The sequence below is a fragment of the Periophthalmus magnuspinnatus genome, chromosome 16 (genome assembly GCF_009829125.3).
Source record: "Periophthalmus magnuspinnatus isolate fPerMag1 chromosome 16, fPerMag1.2.pri, whole genome shotgun sequence".
Classification (NCBI taxonomy): Eukaryota; Metazoa; Chordata; class Actinopteri; order Gobiiformes; family Gobiidae; genus Periophthalmus; species Periophthalmus magnuspinnatus.
This window is the reverse complement of record NC_047141.1, coordinates 25890639-25905741: the sequence shown is the minus strand read 5'-3', so window position 1 is coordinate 25905741 and position 15103 is coordinate 25890639. Positions and strand designations below refer to the sequence as shown.

Genomic DNA, 15103 nt, shown 5'->3' with positions numbered 1-15103 from the left:
TGGTCCATGATATTCATCAACTAGCATCTGTAAGAGTGGTACTGGTGCAACAACATTTCCTTCATGGTTTCTCCATAGTCCATCTTCATCTTTTTTAGCTCCTCTCTGTGTCCAGACAGAATGTTCATATGCTCCAGCTGCTTGTTGGATTTCTCTTACATATGTTTTTTCGATGATTCCTTGTGGTGTCGTCTCTGGTGCTGTGTCAGGCGTTTCTGTTATTTTGCCTTGTGTTTCTGTGTCAGTTTCTCCATTTGTAGTTGAGGATCTTCGGATCTTCGGGCAGCCATTGCTCTTTCATTGTAGTTGGCAACTTGTTTTGCGGCTGTGTCTGCTACATGATTTCCTTTAGTGTGAGCTTTGCATTTCATTATGGCCACTCTTCTTGGTAGCTGTACTGCCTCCGGATCAGTTAGGACTTGTGTCCAGTAGACTGTGGTTGGTGCTTTCAAATCTTTTATCACATCAGGGGACAAGTATAAAATCTTGGTGTGGTTCTTTGGTTCCAGGCTTCTTATCAATGCGATAGTCTGTGATTTTGTGAGTAGTTTGTGTCCTTCTGGACAGAAAACTAGAGACAATGAGAGTTTGCACATAAGATCTCTTCCGCAGAGCGAGATTTCACAATCTGGTAGGTATAGAAATTCATGTTCAGTAGTTAAATCCTCCATGCTTACTGCCAATGGTTCAGTGAAATATTTTGTTTCTGGTTTTCCTAAACAGCCGGAAATGGACATAGTCTTTGTAGTCAGTGGAAATGGGTGTCTTATGCAGGAAACTGTGGCTCCTGAGTCCACTAAAAAACATATCTTCTGTCCATTTATCATCAAAGCCGCCATTGGTTCGCTTTTCCATGGTTTCAGCGACTGGCCTTGGTATGGCTGTAGGCCCCTTCAGTTGTCATATTCATGAAAACACCCGTGGTCATCAGGATATTGAGCATAGTTGTCACGGTGAAGTGGCATCATTCTTGGGGCTTGGGGTAGTCCATATTGTCCTGGACTTTGTTGTGTCACCATGGTTGGAGCTGGTTGTATCTGTGGTTGGACCTGCTGCATCAGCGGCTGAGCATTTTGCATGAAATTTTGATTGTACCACTGTTGTGGCGGCACCTGATTGTATCCATGTTGTGGCTGAATTTGTTGTTGCCTTAGTGGGCAGTCTCTTGACCAATGTCCAATTCCACCACATGCATAACATTGATTGGGTTGCATATTCATGTTTCCTCCTCTCCCTCTTCCATGTCCTCCTCTTCCTCCAGGAGCCGTGTAGATTATAACTCCTGGGTTCATTTGGGCTGTAGCAGGAGCTGGTGGTTGTTGTTGTACTGCTGGTTGTTGGACAACAGGGAAGACCCAGGACACACTGAGACCCAGGACACACTGGAGGGACAATGTCTCTCGGCTGGCCTAGAAACGCCTTGGTGTCCCACCGGAGGAGCTGGACGATATATCTGGGATGAGGGATGTCTAGGAGTCCCTCCTTATAATAAGCGGAAGAAAATGGATGGAGGGAGGGAGAGAGAAATGTAATGTTGTTCCTGGCTTTGTTGTTTACTTACACACACACACATACACACACACACATATATATATATATATATATATATATATATATATATATATATATATATATATATATATATATATATATATATATATATATATATATATATATATATATATATATATATATATATATATATATATATATATATATATATATATATATATATATATATATATAAACAAGATTCCTCATCATAGAAACTGTGAACTGTCATGAAAGTGACAAGAAAGCACAAATCTTTTTGGTCATGTTGAGGAAATGATCCCTCACATGACCAAAAAGAAGGAAGTTGTTAATAATGAAAATTCCTCATCTATATTCCTGGTGTCTTTACTTGCACAACAAGCTCTCAAGGTAAGATCTTTGCTAAAGGCTCCAATACTTAATAAATACTGTGTTACTTTCTTAATAAGTAGTTTTAGTATAATAAGTAGTTTTATAATAAGTAGTTTTATGTTTTTCTCATGGAAATAGATGAAGTTTTCTGTGTGCCTTGTGATTCTGATCTCAAATGCTGCAGCAATTCAAGGTGAGACTTTCTAAGATTATTATAATTTATAAATCTGTTTTGATGATGTGTAATGTAAATAATTGTGCCTTCATTAGTTGGACAGTTACTTTAAGGCCATATTCACACACTAAAGACAGATATAAATGTAAAATTGTGTTTTAGATCTTTCGGGAAAAATGTTTACGTTTCCTCAAGAAACTAACTCTGCTCATGTGAGGCTGAGTACATCCAAAAACAGCTTCAGTGCTCTGACCGTCTGCCACAGGTACTCAATAAATGACATACGTGTGTGTGTCTGTGTGGGTTTGTGTGCATTTATATATCAATGAAATATAATGTTGTTCTTGGCTTTGTTGTTCTCTTCACTCAGATCATTCACGGACCTTAAACGGGACCACAGCCTCTTCTCGATGGCTCTGCCCTCTAATGCCAATGAATTTCTTTTGTTTTTCAAATATGATCTCAATGAAATGCAGCCCCATGTGAAGACTGATAAAGCTGGTTACAGAGTCCTAGACTACAAACCCAACCAGTGGCACTCCATCTGCACCACCTGGGAGTCCAGCACTGGACTGGTGCAGCTCTGGTTCAACGGACAGCCCCTCAGCCGCAAATATGTCTCTGGAGGACAAGCTGCTATGTCTGGATCCCCTGTCATCATTTTAGGACAGGTACATGAAGCTCAAATATCACATTTTATTCAAAGTTGATCACTAATCTTTAGAAGCAACAGAAACTTAAATGTAACATGTCCACGAACCAACCGCACTGACAATTTAAAACAGTATTAAATTACTCCGATCAGTTTACCTTAACTAATCCAGTGTCTTTTAAGACATGAATCACAAAACATGTACTGAGAAATGATCAGCAGTATCACTATTGTGATATTTGATCATTTTAGCCATTTGTTGCGTCTTTTCTGATTAACATGTCTTCTTATTGCAAGAAGACGTATTTATTACTAAAACGTGAACAATTATTGTGATATAACCTTTAAAGATAATTATTCTGGCCATGTTAATCGTGAGACCAAATTTCAATATTGTCCCATACCTAGTGTGCAAAGGAATGAAATATTCCACCAAGAGAGAACTGAAAAATGCCCATGACATAGTTTGTATACAGGCATAGATTTAGTCATTAGCATGTCGGCTAAGTTAACAGGGACATCATTTCTATACATATACTTTTCATTCTTCTGTTATTGAACAGATAGTCTGGCAGACTATTATAGAAAATGCTCATTAAAATGAATGACCTCATCAGGAGGGGCTGGGGACACTTGGATACAATAAGACAATTACATACATTGGTTTCCTCTGATCTCAGGGATAATTTGATTTATATAATGCAAATAGATTGTGTTTGTGTTTCCAGGAGCAGGATTCCCATGGAGGAGGCTTTGACATAAAACAGAGTTTCATAGGAATGATGACTGATGCGCACATGTGGGACTATGTGCTCTCGTCCTGTGAGATCCAGAAGTATATGTCCGAGCTCAGCTTCACTCCAGGGAACGTTCTCAACTGGGCAGCTCTGGACTTTCAGATCAACGGCCGAGTGCTGATCGAGAATAAGAGTTTGTACTGTCAGTAAACTTTACACAGGCCTGATATGTGTCTATGTATGTGCACCTTTGTTATTTTTGGGCCTTTTTTCTCATACATTCTGCATTATTTAGGCTTTTGACTGCCATCATGTTGAGGTGTATCTATTGTAATGGTGTAATTTTTTCTAACATATAACATACCTGGAAAACATACCTGGAGTTGTGCTTTATTTCATTCATACATGTTTAGTCCTGCATTATTGGACTGTCTACATCTTCCAAGTTCAAAACGCTGTGTTCCACCTCGTGATGTCATTAAGTGGGAGTTTTAAAGTTAATAGCTTCAGTTGAACTGCTGTCATTGCCTTAAAACAAACAAAAATGTTTTGTTCAGTTGAGATTTCCACAGAAAGTCTAAAACATTTAGCTGTGGGTTCAAAGTTTGGCGACTCCTGGGCCTGTTTAAAACAAAATGCAGCGCTTCTTGTATTACCACTTCATGACATCACAAGGTGGAGTTTTTTCAGTTTGAGAGAAGAACACAGCCTAAATATGCAGAGTTTAAACATGTGTGAATAAAACAAAATACAACTCTATGTTTGTGATGAGGAAAAAACTATAGCATGGATCAGATAATGGTGTAATATGGGACTTTTAAAGAGGACCAGTGGAGGGTTGGGACATAAAGAGGGACATAAACATTATTTAGTGGTTGGTGTTGGGCGAGAATATCTCATCATCTCATATAAACTGTTCAGTAGTTATGTGAAGGATAAATAACTTACATACCACATTTGGATCAGTTTAACATATTATTAGTGTTTTAAAGAAATCTATATATTTTTTCAGTTTCTGCTCTAGTATCAGTTGATTTCAGATATTGGCATTTACCAAAGCCAATATCAGTACTGGAACTGATAAAACTTGTGCATCTCTACTTGAAAAAAATAAAAAATAAAAAGTTTATAATTCCATCTGTTTTGTCCAGTTACTTTTTATTTAGACAAGAGAAAGAAGAAATGTTTTATAGTAAAGGTAAAAAAATTTTTTTTCAAATGAGAGCACTATGAGCTCAATAAAACAAATAAATTAAATATATGGTGTAGTTTTTGACACAATATTGAAGCTACAGTGAAGTTCGTGGGGCTGGAATACTCTTCCCTGCTGCCTCACCTGTGCAGTCTACGCTCTGCTCTGCTATTGGTCCAGATTCTTAAATGTGATGATGTTATACTGTCAGATGGATTAGCCAACCATTTTTCATTTAGTCATGATCCCTTGAACATCAAATGCCTCAACAGAACCATGAACCCTTGTATTGATCACAATGTCCTGAAAGTCTTTTGTTTAAATCTATTCACTATTTCTTCTTGAGTTTTAAGGCATTTTTTCAATGTTTGCAAATGTGTGTATTGTGTCACCATGGTAACTGGTAACATTCCTCCCTAGACATACACAAAGAACTCCCCCAGCTTGAGGTCACTGCAAAGTATGATTTGTTGCTCTGCAGGTTCCTGTGATGCCCTGTCACAGCTCTTCTTCATCCAGCAGTTCAGGTCTTGTATTCCTCCTCCTCCTCAGCACCCTCTCCACCCATGTCGAGGCTTTGGGAGAAGAATAATGTAATGAAATAAATGCAATGAGTTTAATGCCATACAGTGGAACATTAAAGCCAAACAAGGAGTAACATCAACATGGGGACAAGAAAGTTACATTGCCCAACAGAAATTGTGGCTATTAGGAAACTTAGGACATGAGCAGGAAATGCATTACTCCATCGTACGACACTATAAAGAGGAAGGAAAAGAATTTAAAAACTACAGTTCCTCTTGTTTGGGATTTTAAAAACGCTCTTCTTCAAGACTTGATAAAGATGTGGGTCTGGTCACTGGTTTTTCAAATGGGTATTATTGACATGAGGATGAGCCAGTTGGCACACTGGGGTAGACATACATTTGATTTGATTTTTGTAAGTCACAGGTGATCAAGAGCTCACTCTTTCGTCTTGAACGAGTTTGATTGCACAATCATGTTTGGCCAGACTTGAGACATTGAGGGCGTGGTGACCAGACTGATATACATCTGCATAAAAAATATAGAGAAATATCATTTGGGATTTGCCAGGCAACAGTTCCTCTGGTCTGTTTTTGAAAAACAACGTCAAGGTAAGGTGCACTGCTATGAAGAACAATAAGGGACTTAGTAATTTGTATTTTATTTATTTAATCTTTTGTTTGTGTTGAAATAGATGAAGCTCTTGGTGTGTTTTGTGTTTTTTGTTGCAAGGGCAGGAGCCATACAAGGTAAAAAAACATTTTTTATACTAAAGCATTATCTGAATGTCAACTACATTAAAGTTCTTTCTTCCAAATGTATATAAAGCTCAAGGAGACACAGAAGTACTGAAATAACTAATGAAAAGTAAATGTAGCATTGACACTGGTTTGACAAGACTAAAAGGCAATTTCCATATTGTTTAAAGACCTACAGCTTACAGGCAAAATTAAGTTTTCTGATATGAATTGAGTTTTAAATTGTTTTGTTTCAGATTTGTCTGGTAAAATGTTCACATTTCCTCTACAAACCAAGACTGACCATGTGAAGCTGATCACATCAAAAAGGAACTTGAGCGCTGCCACAGTCTGTCACAGGTACAACTATAAAGCAAAACTGAGCTTAAAGGGCCCATATCATCTACATTATAATGTTGTTTCCTCATCACAAAAACACCTGGAGTTGTGTTTTGTTTCATTCACACATGTTTAACACACAGGCCCCGCATATTTAGGCTAAGTTCTTCTCTTAAACGGAAAACATTCTGTTCCATCTTGCGATGTATAGTAAAAGCAACCAGTTTCAACCAGTTTTAGACAGAAACTGGTTGTCCTTTGGTTGAACCAGTTTCAGACAGAAACTGGTTTCAGACAGAAACTGGTTCACCCAAAGGACAAAACCCAGAGCCATAAACAAAGCAATGTCGTCTACTCCATTCAGTGTAGTGAAGAGTGCAGTGAGCGTTACACTGGAGAAACTAAACAGACACAGACATAATCTATCCCCCATCTATAAAAAAAAGAGGACAATAGAGCTAGCCAGGATGCTAATAAGTGTGTAAGCACCCATTAAGAGTTGTATGAACATGCTAATTATGACTCAGGCACAGTGCACACTTAGTGTAACTCAATAGACCTACAAAACAAAAGCTGTTTATAGTTTCAATGTAGTTAGCTCTGCCCTTCAGACAGATATAAGACAGTGTCCACCAGTGATCTGACCAGAAGTGAAGAAGCGACTTGGATGAGCAGCAAAATGTCTTCATTTCACAACTTTGTTGTCCAGTTGACAAATTTTACTTTTGGCTTTTACTATGGATCAGATCCGGACGACTGAGGGATGACACAGACACCTTATGATGTCATGGGCTAATAGAGGAAGTGCTCTCCTGTGTTTTAAAACTTTAAACATTTAACCCTGGAAGTGGTCTCTAGCCAATCTCTACTGAACTAAAAGACAGCTGTTAACTTGGGATTGACCACTTCATGAAATCATTAAGTGGAACAGAGCATTTTAAGCTTTGGAGATGTAGACAGATTAATAATAAAGTGTTACTCAAACACGTGTGAATGAAACAAAACACAACTCCAGGTATGTTTTTGAGGCAGTAACAGCATTATAACATGGCTTAAAGCTCATATGAGTTAATTTTCTGTAATATAGGTTCTTTAATAAAAATACATGTAAAATGTAGTAAATAAGAATAACAGTTTATGTCCGGAAAACACAAGTGGCTTAAGGACATAACAGCAGCATACATTTATACAAGAGGGATTCAAACTACCAACCCTTCCATTACTGGGCAACAATCTCTGCCCATAGTTACTCTCCAAAGATGTATTGTTGTTATTTTAAAGTTGCACTATGTGACTTTTCTGGTGGAGCGTTCGCCACCTGCTTGTCTCCATAGAGAGTAGGTTACTGCTTTGCCTTGAATGTTCCACAGTATGGCATTTAACTTACCAAAGAGACAAGTAATTGACCCCACCAGTTACAGGTCAGATCTGTGGGGAGGAATGCATGTTTTCCAAGGTATTTTTGAGCAATAAAAATACCCGCGATGAAAAAAATATAACATCTCCATCACCAGAAAAGTTCCATACAGTTACATTTATTTAGTTTACGCTTTATTATTTATGTATTTATTTATTGCTCTCTCAGGTCATTCACAGACCTCAAACGGGACCATAACCTCTTCTCAAAGTCAACACAGGCTTCTCCCAATGAGTTCCTGGTGTTTTATGACTACACCAATAAGGAAATAGAAATCCATCTGAAGAATCAGAAGGCTGAATATAGAAGCCTGGACTACAAACCCAACACGTGGCACTCCGTCTGCACCACTTGGGATGCGGGCTCTGGACTGGTGCAGCTCTGGTTCAATGGACAACCCCTCACCAGAAGATTCGTCAACCAATCCAACATGACTGGAGAGCCCATCATCATTTTAGGACAGGTTTGGACCTAAATACATAAACTCCAGTTAGATTTGTGTTGGCCCTGGGCAAGATGTCTCTCATGCCCCTGTTTGCAAATATATAGAGATTCCTTATCCCTTAAAACATTCATGTCCATAACACTGTTTAGATAAGCCTCTAACGTATAAAGTGTTTGTGTTTCCAGGAGCAGGATTCCCATGGAGGAGGCTTTGACATCAACCAGAGTTTCATAGGGATGATGACTGACGTGCACATGTGGGACTATGTGCTCTCGACCTGTGAGATCCAGCATTATGTGTCCGAGCTCAGCTTCACTCCAGGGAACGTTCTCAACTGGGCAGCTCTAGACTTCCAGATCAACGGCCGAGTGCTGATCGAGAACAAACAAATGTACTGTCAGTAAACTGTGCGTGGTTTTCAGGGTAATTCAAATCTTGCCATAGAAATTAACAATTCAAAACTAAATGTTATATGCAGAAAGAATAAAATGAGATGCGCTGCATGGGTACATATAGAGTTCAAAATTGTAGACAGGTGCTTCTTTTTTAACGTGAACATATTTAAATAGTTGTCTGTAGGGTGAAATCTCCAAAATGCATAAAGAAAATCAGACAACAAAAAAACGAAGGCAGGATGGGGTCACCATTTGCAATATTATAAAACAAATATATACACAACAATACTAAGGTTAGGCAGTACAGTAAATGGAGAAAAGTTGCTGAGTTTGCTAAATGATGAAATACATTTTGTCATTTATCTGTCTAACTTGGCTACTTATCCACATTTACTGTCTAAAGTTTGTGTATATATTTGTTTTTATAATATTGAAAATACTGTAAATATAAGGGTGGTGCACGTCTAAAGTTTTGCTCTTCCATGTCCATGTTGCTTTAAACGGTGGTCGTACCATGGTGACCCCACCCAATATAACTGAGATTTGAACTTCTCTGAACGGACGAGGTGCCTTGTTTTGTTTTTTAGGTCTTTTGGTCTGATTTTCTATGTGCATTTTTGAGATTTTACCCAAAAGACATTTGCTTGAATATTTTTAAATTAAATGCTTTATGTTTTGTATGCGAGAAAAAGTTCTCAAAAACTCACCTAAAAACAGGAAGTTGAAAGTTACAGAGTTGGGACGTGTCTATGTTGCCATGGTGAAATAAGTGATTTAATCTGTGTATTTATGTCTCAGTTTTATATAAAATAAAAGATGAAAACATGTGAAAGATATGATATTTGTACACATATTTTCATGTTCCATGTGATTTTTTATTTGTTTATTTTTTTAACAGCAGTTTTAAATAGAAAAATTGAAAAACAGGTTAATTACAGGTTAATGTTTCTTGATCAAATTGTGCCACTCACTGATAAGGAAGTCTGAAGCTGATATCAAGACAATAACAAGCTCAAGTCTGCATGTAAACATTGAATATTTACAATTTTGATACAATAAAATTGTAAAAGAAAACACACGTCCACTGCAGAATTATCTTACAGAAGGACATAAACTATAGCTACAACTCCCTTTTCCCAACAACATGGTCATTTTTTAGGTTTTAATGAGTCATTTAAAAAACATTTCCCCAATTCGGGTCAGAACTTTAAACCTCAATATCTAAGAACTACCCAGAATTCAGAAAAGACATTATCATTCAAGGGGACAAAATGAAAAAAAAGAAAAAATACACAAATCAAGACAATGTTGAATAGCAAGTGCTGTAACTCAGTGGTCCCCAACCACCGGGCCGAGGACCGGTACCAGGCCGTGACGCATTTGCTACTGGGCCGCACAAAAACAGTAAATAGTTTATCAGCGACCGCATCTTCTCCGTCATAACTTTCGCCCGTCCCTCATGACACACTAATAAGCTCGTCCGTAGTGTTGTGAGATGTGTGTCTAGCTCCTATGTGCTTTAGTTCAGTGTGGTGCGTGAGCGTGAGTGAGAGGTGACGTGTGTGTGCATGTGGCGCATAGTGTGGTTCAACCTCTGGAGAAGCGGCGAGTGTGAGAGTCTAGAGGTGCACTTGGAAAAAGACAGTGTGTGAGTTAGAGCAGAAGTGATGTGTTATTACAGTGCAGTACAGATAATAAAGACACCAACTCTTGAGCAACAGACTGGGGTCTTTGAGCTCGAACCACACTCGAAACAACTTTGAGGTTAAGAACAGGGAGTTAAACAGCGGAGGAAGAGTGACCCTTCGGCCCAGGAGAAGACGGATCTCCCCTGTGTCTCCCGACCACGGTCAAGGGACCGAAGCAGGAAAGGTTTAACAGTAGATATATAATGAAAATCCTGATAGGAAATCGGCATCGCCACCAACATCTATTTATGTAGTGACAAGTTTATTATATCTGTGCTAGATCTGCTCTTGTCTCCGTGATGATGTATCATGTTTAACACATCAGACACGACGCACAAAAGTAGAGCCACAAGCGAGTGAAAATGAGCCAAAACAAAAGTCTTTGGAGAGCTTTTAACAAAGGGGAAAAGGCCAACTGAGGAACCAGAAGAGGAGCCTACGACCTCCAATAAAAAGAAAGATAAATTTAACAGACAATACCAGGAGCCCTACTTAAAATATGGGTTTGTCTGTGAGGCCGCTCTGCGTAAAAGCAAACGAGGCAATGAAACCTTCAAAACTGCTTTGGCACCTGGGATAAAAAGATAAGATAAAAGATAAGAAGAAAAGAAAGAAACAAATGTGAGCAAGAAGGAAAGAAGAAACAAGTGCAGGGCTCACACTGATGCTGCGGTTTGGTGAGTTGTATTTTTTATGCACTTAACTTATTTTTGCCATATTTATCTGCCATGCGTAGAAGGCCGGTCCGTGAAAATAAAACCTACATTGTTCCGGTCCGTGGTGCAAAAAAGGTTGGGGACCACAGCTGTAACTGATCAATAACGTTTATGAGTGTGGTTTAAAATGTAACAGATTTTTGTTAATATGTACGTTTTATAACAAGGAAATAACCATCCTGTCACTCCATCAGTAATTTATGTTCATGATAAATAAAGAGGGTGAGTACATAAGGAGCCATCACAGAACACTCACTATCTACTGATGAAAAGAAGAGCAACAGGACTTAAGGTAACACCATAAACATTTGATTTGATTGACTGATCGAAGTACTTCAGGTTGACACAAATATGTCATTGTACTGGGATCAGTAGTCTCTGATCTTCATGTCCCTCTCATTAATACTCAGAATGTCAGCTGCTCTTCCTCGTTACTTTCTTAATAAAAGTAGTTTTATGTTTTTCTCATGGAAATAGATGAAGTTTTCTGTGTGCCTTGTGATTCTGATCTCAAATGCTGCAGCAATTCAAGGTGAGACTTTTTTTTATGATTATTACAATTTATAAATCTGTTTTGATGATGTGTAATGTAAATAATTGTGCCTTCATTAGTTGGACAGTTACTTTAAGGCCATATTCATCAGACAGAACTAAATGCAATTTAGACCTAACAACTTTTCTGTTATTGATAAAGATTTGTTATAATTTAAAACTTAAGAGTTCAAGACAGCAGTAAGGGAGTGTTCATACATGTTCACACGCCACATGAAAAGTGTCACTAAACTGGAACAGACCAGCATTAAACCAGGACTAGAACAGGACAAAGCAGGTCTACAACTGGACTTAACTGGGACCAAACAGGACCAAACTAAAACAACACAGCATCAGGACTCAATCAACATACCACAGACTGAGAAGAAAGTACAAATTCACAAAGGACAGATATAAATGTAAAATTGTGTTTTAGATCTTTCGGGTAAAATGTTTACGTTTCCTCAACAAACTAACTCTGCTCATGTGAGGCAAATGACTATATATATATATATATATATATATATATATATATATATATATATATATATATATATATATATATATATATATATATATATATATATATATATATATATATATGTATATATATATATATATATATATATATATATATATATATATATATATGAAATATAATGTTGTTACTGGCTTTGTTGTTCTCTTCACTCAGATCATTCACTGATCTTAATCGGGACCACAGCCTCTTCTCGTTGGCTCTGCCCTCTAATGCCAATGAATTTGTGTTCTTTTTCAATTATAACCTCAATGAAATGCAGTCCTATGTGAAGACTGGTGTAGTTGGGTACAGAGGCGTAGACTACAAACCCAACCAGTGGCACTCCATCTGCACCACCTGGGAGTCCAGCACTGGTCTGGTGCAGCTCTGGTTCAACGGACAGCCCCTCAGCCGCAAATATGTCTCTGGAGGACAAGCTGCTATGTCTGGATCCCCAATTATCATTTTAGGACAGGTACATGAAGCTCAAATATCACATTTTACTTAAAGGTGAAAACTAATCTTTAGAAGCAACACAAGCTTAAATGTAACATGTCCACGAACCAACCGCAATTTAAAATATTCATAATATTCAAATTATAATTATTCATATCTGTAACATTCTTAAACTGTCAGGAACTTGAATAATATTGTGATATAATCATCAATCGCAATTATTCTAGCCATGATAATCATGAGATCAAATTTCAATAGATTTAGTCATTAGCATGTCGGCTAAGTTAACAGGGACATCATTTCTATACATATACTTTTCATTCTTCTGTTATTGAACAGATAGTCTGGCAGACTATTATAGAAAATGCTCATTAAAATGAATGACCTCATCAGGAGGGGCTGATTGGATACAATAAGAATTGGTTGGATACAATTGGTTTCCTCTGATCTCAGGGATAATTTGATTTATATAATGCAAATAGATTGTGTTTGTGTTTCCAGGAGCAGGATGCCTATGGAGGAGGCTTTGACATAACCCAGAGTTTCATAGGAATGATGACTGATGTGCACATGTGGGACTATGTGCTCTCGTCCTGTGAGATCCAGAAGTATATGTCCGAGCTCAGCTTCACTCCAGGGAACGTTCTCAACTGGGCAGCTCTGGACTTCCAGATCAACGGCCGAATCCTGATCGAGAACAAACAAATGCACTGTCAGTAAACTTTACACAGGCCTGAGATGTGTCGAGGTATGAGTACATGTGTGTTATTTTTGGGCCTTTTTTTCTTTTACATTCTGCATTATTTAGGCTTTTGACTGCCATAGTGTTGAGTAATCTATCTATTGTAATGGTGTGTTGTTTTTTTTGTTTTTCTGTATTTTGTACTATATCAAATACAACTGAATCGTGTGAACTTTTAGTCATGTTATAATGCTGTTACCTCATCAAAAATGTACCTGAAGTTGTGCTTTATTTCATTCATACATGTTTAGTCCTGCATTATTGGACTGTCTACATCTTCCAAGTTCAAAACGCTGTGTTCCACCTCGTGATGTCATTAAGTGGGAGTTTTAAAGTTAATAGCTTCAACTGAACTTCTGCCATTGCCTTAAAACAAACAAACAAAAATGTTTTGTTCAGTTGAGATTTCCACAGAAAGTCTAAAACAATTAGCTGTGGGTTCAAAGTTTGGCGACTCCTGGGCCTGTTTAAAACAAAATGCAGCGCTTCTTGTATTACCACTTCATGACATCACAAGGTGGAACAGACTGTTTTCAGTTTGGGACAAAAACTCAGCCTAAATATGCAGAGTTTGTGCGTTAAACATGTGTGAATGAACCAAAACACAACTCCAGGTCTGTTTTTGATGACGAAACATTATAACATGCACTGGAAAATTGTGTAATATGGGACTTAAAGAGGGAGATAAAAATGAAACCAAAAACAAAACCTGATACTCCAACTCCTGTTTGGGCACATAAATGTAATAATATTATTTAGTGGTTGGTGTTGGCTGAGAACATCTCATCATCTCATATAAACTGTTCAGTAGTTATGTGAAGGATAAATAACTTACAAAGCACAGTTAGATCAGTTGACCTACAGAGACATTTGGATCAGTTTAGCATTTTATTAGTGTTTTAAAGAAATCTATATATTTTTCCAGTTTCTGCTCTAGTATCAGTTGATTTCAGGCATTGGCATTTACCAAAGCCAATATCAGTACTGGAACTGATAAAACTTGTGCATCTCTACTGTTCTTTAAATATAAATAAATCAAAAAAATTTGTTTATAATTCCATCTACTTTGTCCAGTTACTTGTTAGTTAGACAAGAGAAAAAATAAATGTTTTATAGTAAAGGTAAAATATTTTCTTCAAATCATGACTTTAATCTCTCTACATACGATGTAGTTACTTTAAGTGGATTCTTGTTGTTTTTGGATGAATCAATAAATCCATAATCTCAACGTGTGCTCCAAGCATGAGAGCACACTGAGCTCAATAAAACAAATAAATTAAATATATGGTGTAGTTTTTGACACAATATTGAAGCTACAGTGATGCTCGTGGGAGTGGAATACTCCTCCCTGCTGCCTCACCTGTGCAGTCTACGCTCTGCTCTGCTATTGGTCCAGATTCTTGAATGTGATGACGTCATACTGCTAGATGGTGGACAAGATTTAGGTTTCCTATAGATTTCCTTGAATTCACAAATACTTTTCATCTGATGTCATCAACATTCCCTGGGGATGTTATGCTAACCAGAGGCACTGCTCTGTTGCTCAGGTTAAGTCCACCACAAAGTACATGATAATTTGCCAGATTTTAGACCTGATTCTGATTCCTGCTTCTCTCTGACTTTAGGGAGGTGGGACCTCGTATGTGATTTTAAGCCGGAGCGCTCCTCGTGTGTGGTGTCAGTGCTACTTTGAACTAAAATTACTTAAAGACGACTTTATTACTCAGCTCTCCTAAAATTGCTAAACTGTAGAAATCTCGTCCATATTGCAAGCAAGCGATAGCAAGGGTTAGCCAATAACAAGCTCAAATCTGCATGTAAACATTAAATATTTACAATTTTGATATGATAAAAATGTAATAGAAAACACACGTCCACTGCAGAATTATCTTATAAAAGGACATAAACTATAGCTACAACTCCCTTTTCTC

At 37.6% G+C, this 15103-nt stretch overlaps 2 protein-coding genes and 1 long non-coding RNA gene across 4 annotated transcripts; all 3 read left to right on the top strand.

Moving 5' to 3' along the window:
• The first annotated feature begins 1851 nt into the window (after nt 1–1851).
• LOC117384432 (serum amyloid P-component-like) lies at nt 1852–14425 on the top strand. 2 transcript variants are annotated; one of them, XM_055227606.1, is made up of 5 exons: nt 1852–1923; nt 2044–2098; nt 2243–2345; nt 12149–12449; nt 12932–14425. In XM_055227606.1, the coding sequence occupies exons 2-5, from the start codon at nt 2044–2046 to the stop codon at nt 13148–13150; spliced, it is 678 nt and encodes a 225-aa protein (XP_055083581.1). In that variant the 5' UTR covers nt 1852–1923; the 3' UTR covers nt 13151–14425. The 2 variants fall into 2 exon arrangements, with proteins under 2 accessions (XP_055083581.1, XP_033837648.1); XM_033981757.2 differs by lacking the exons at nt 12149–12449; nt 12932–14425 and adding exons at nt 2451–2751; nt 3461–4474 and having other exon boundaries at nt 1855–1923.
• On the top strand, nt 5721–9318 carry LOC117384435 (serum amyloid P-component-like). The gene is made up of 5 exons (XM_033981761.2): nt 5721–5797; nt 5881–5935; nt 6181–6283; nt 7848–8142; nt 8310–9318. The coding sequence occupies exons 2-5, from the start codon at nt 5881–5883 to the stop codon at nt 8526–8528; spliced, it is 672 nt and encodes a 223-aa protein (XP_033837652.1). The 5' UTR covers nt 5721–5797; the 3' UTR covers nt 8529–9318.
• On the top strand, nt 10799–11947 carry LOC117384436 (uncharacterized). The gene is made up of 3 exons (XR_004542463.2): nt 10799–11215; nt 11401–11455; nt 11891–11947. It is a non-coding gene; the product is annotated as an uncharacterized LOC117384436 (long non-coding RNA).
• Nucleotides 14426–15103: the final 678 nt, after the last annotated feature.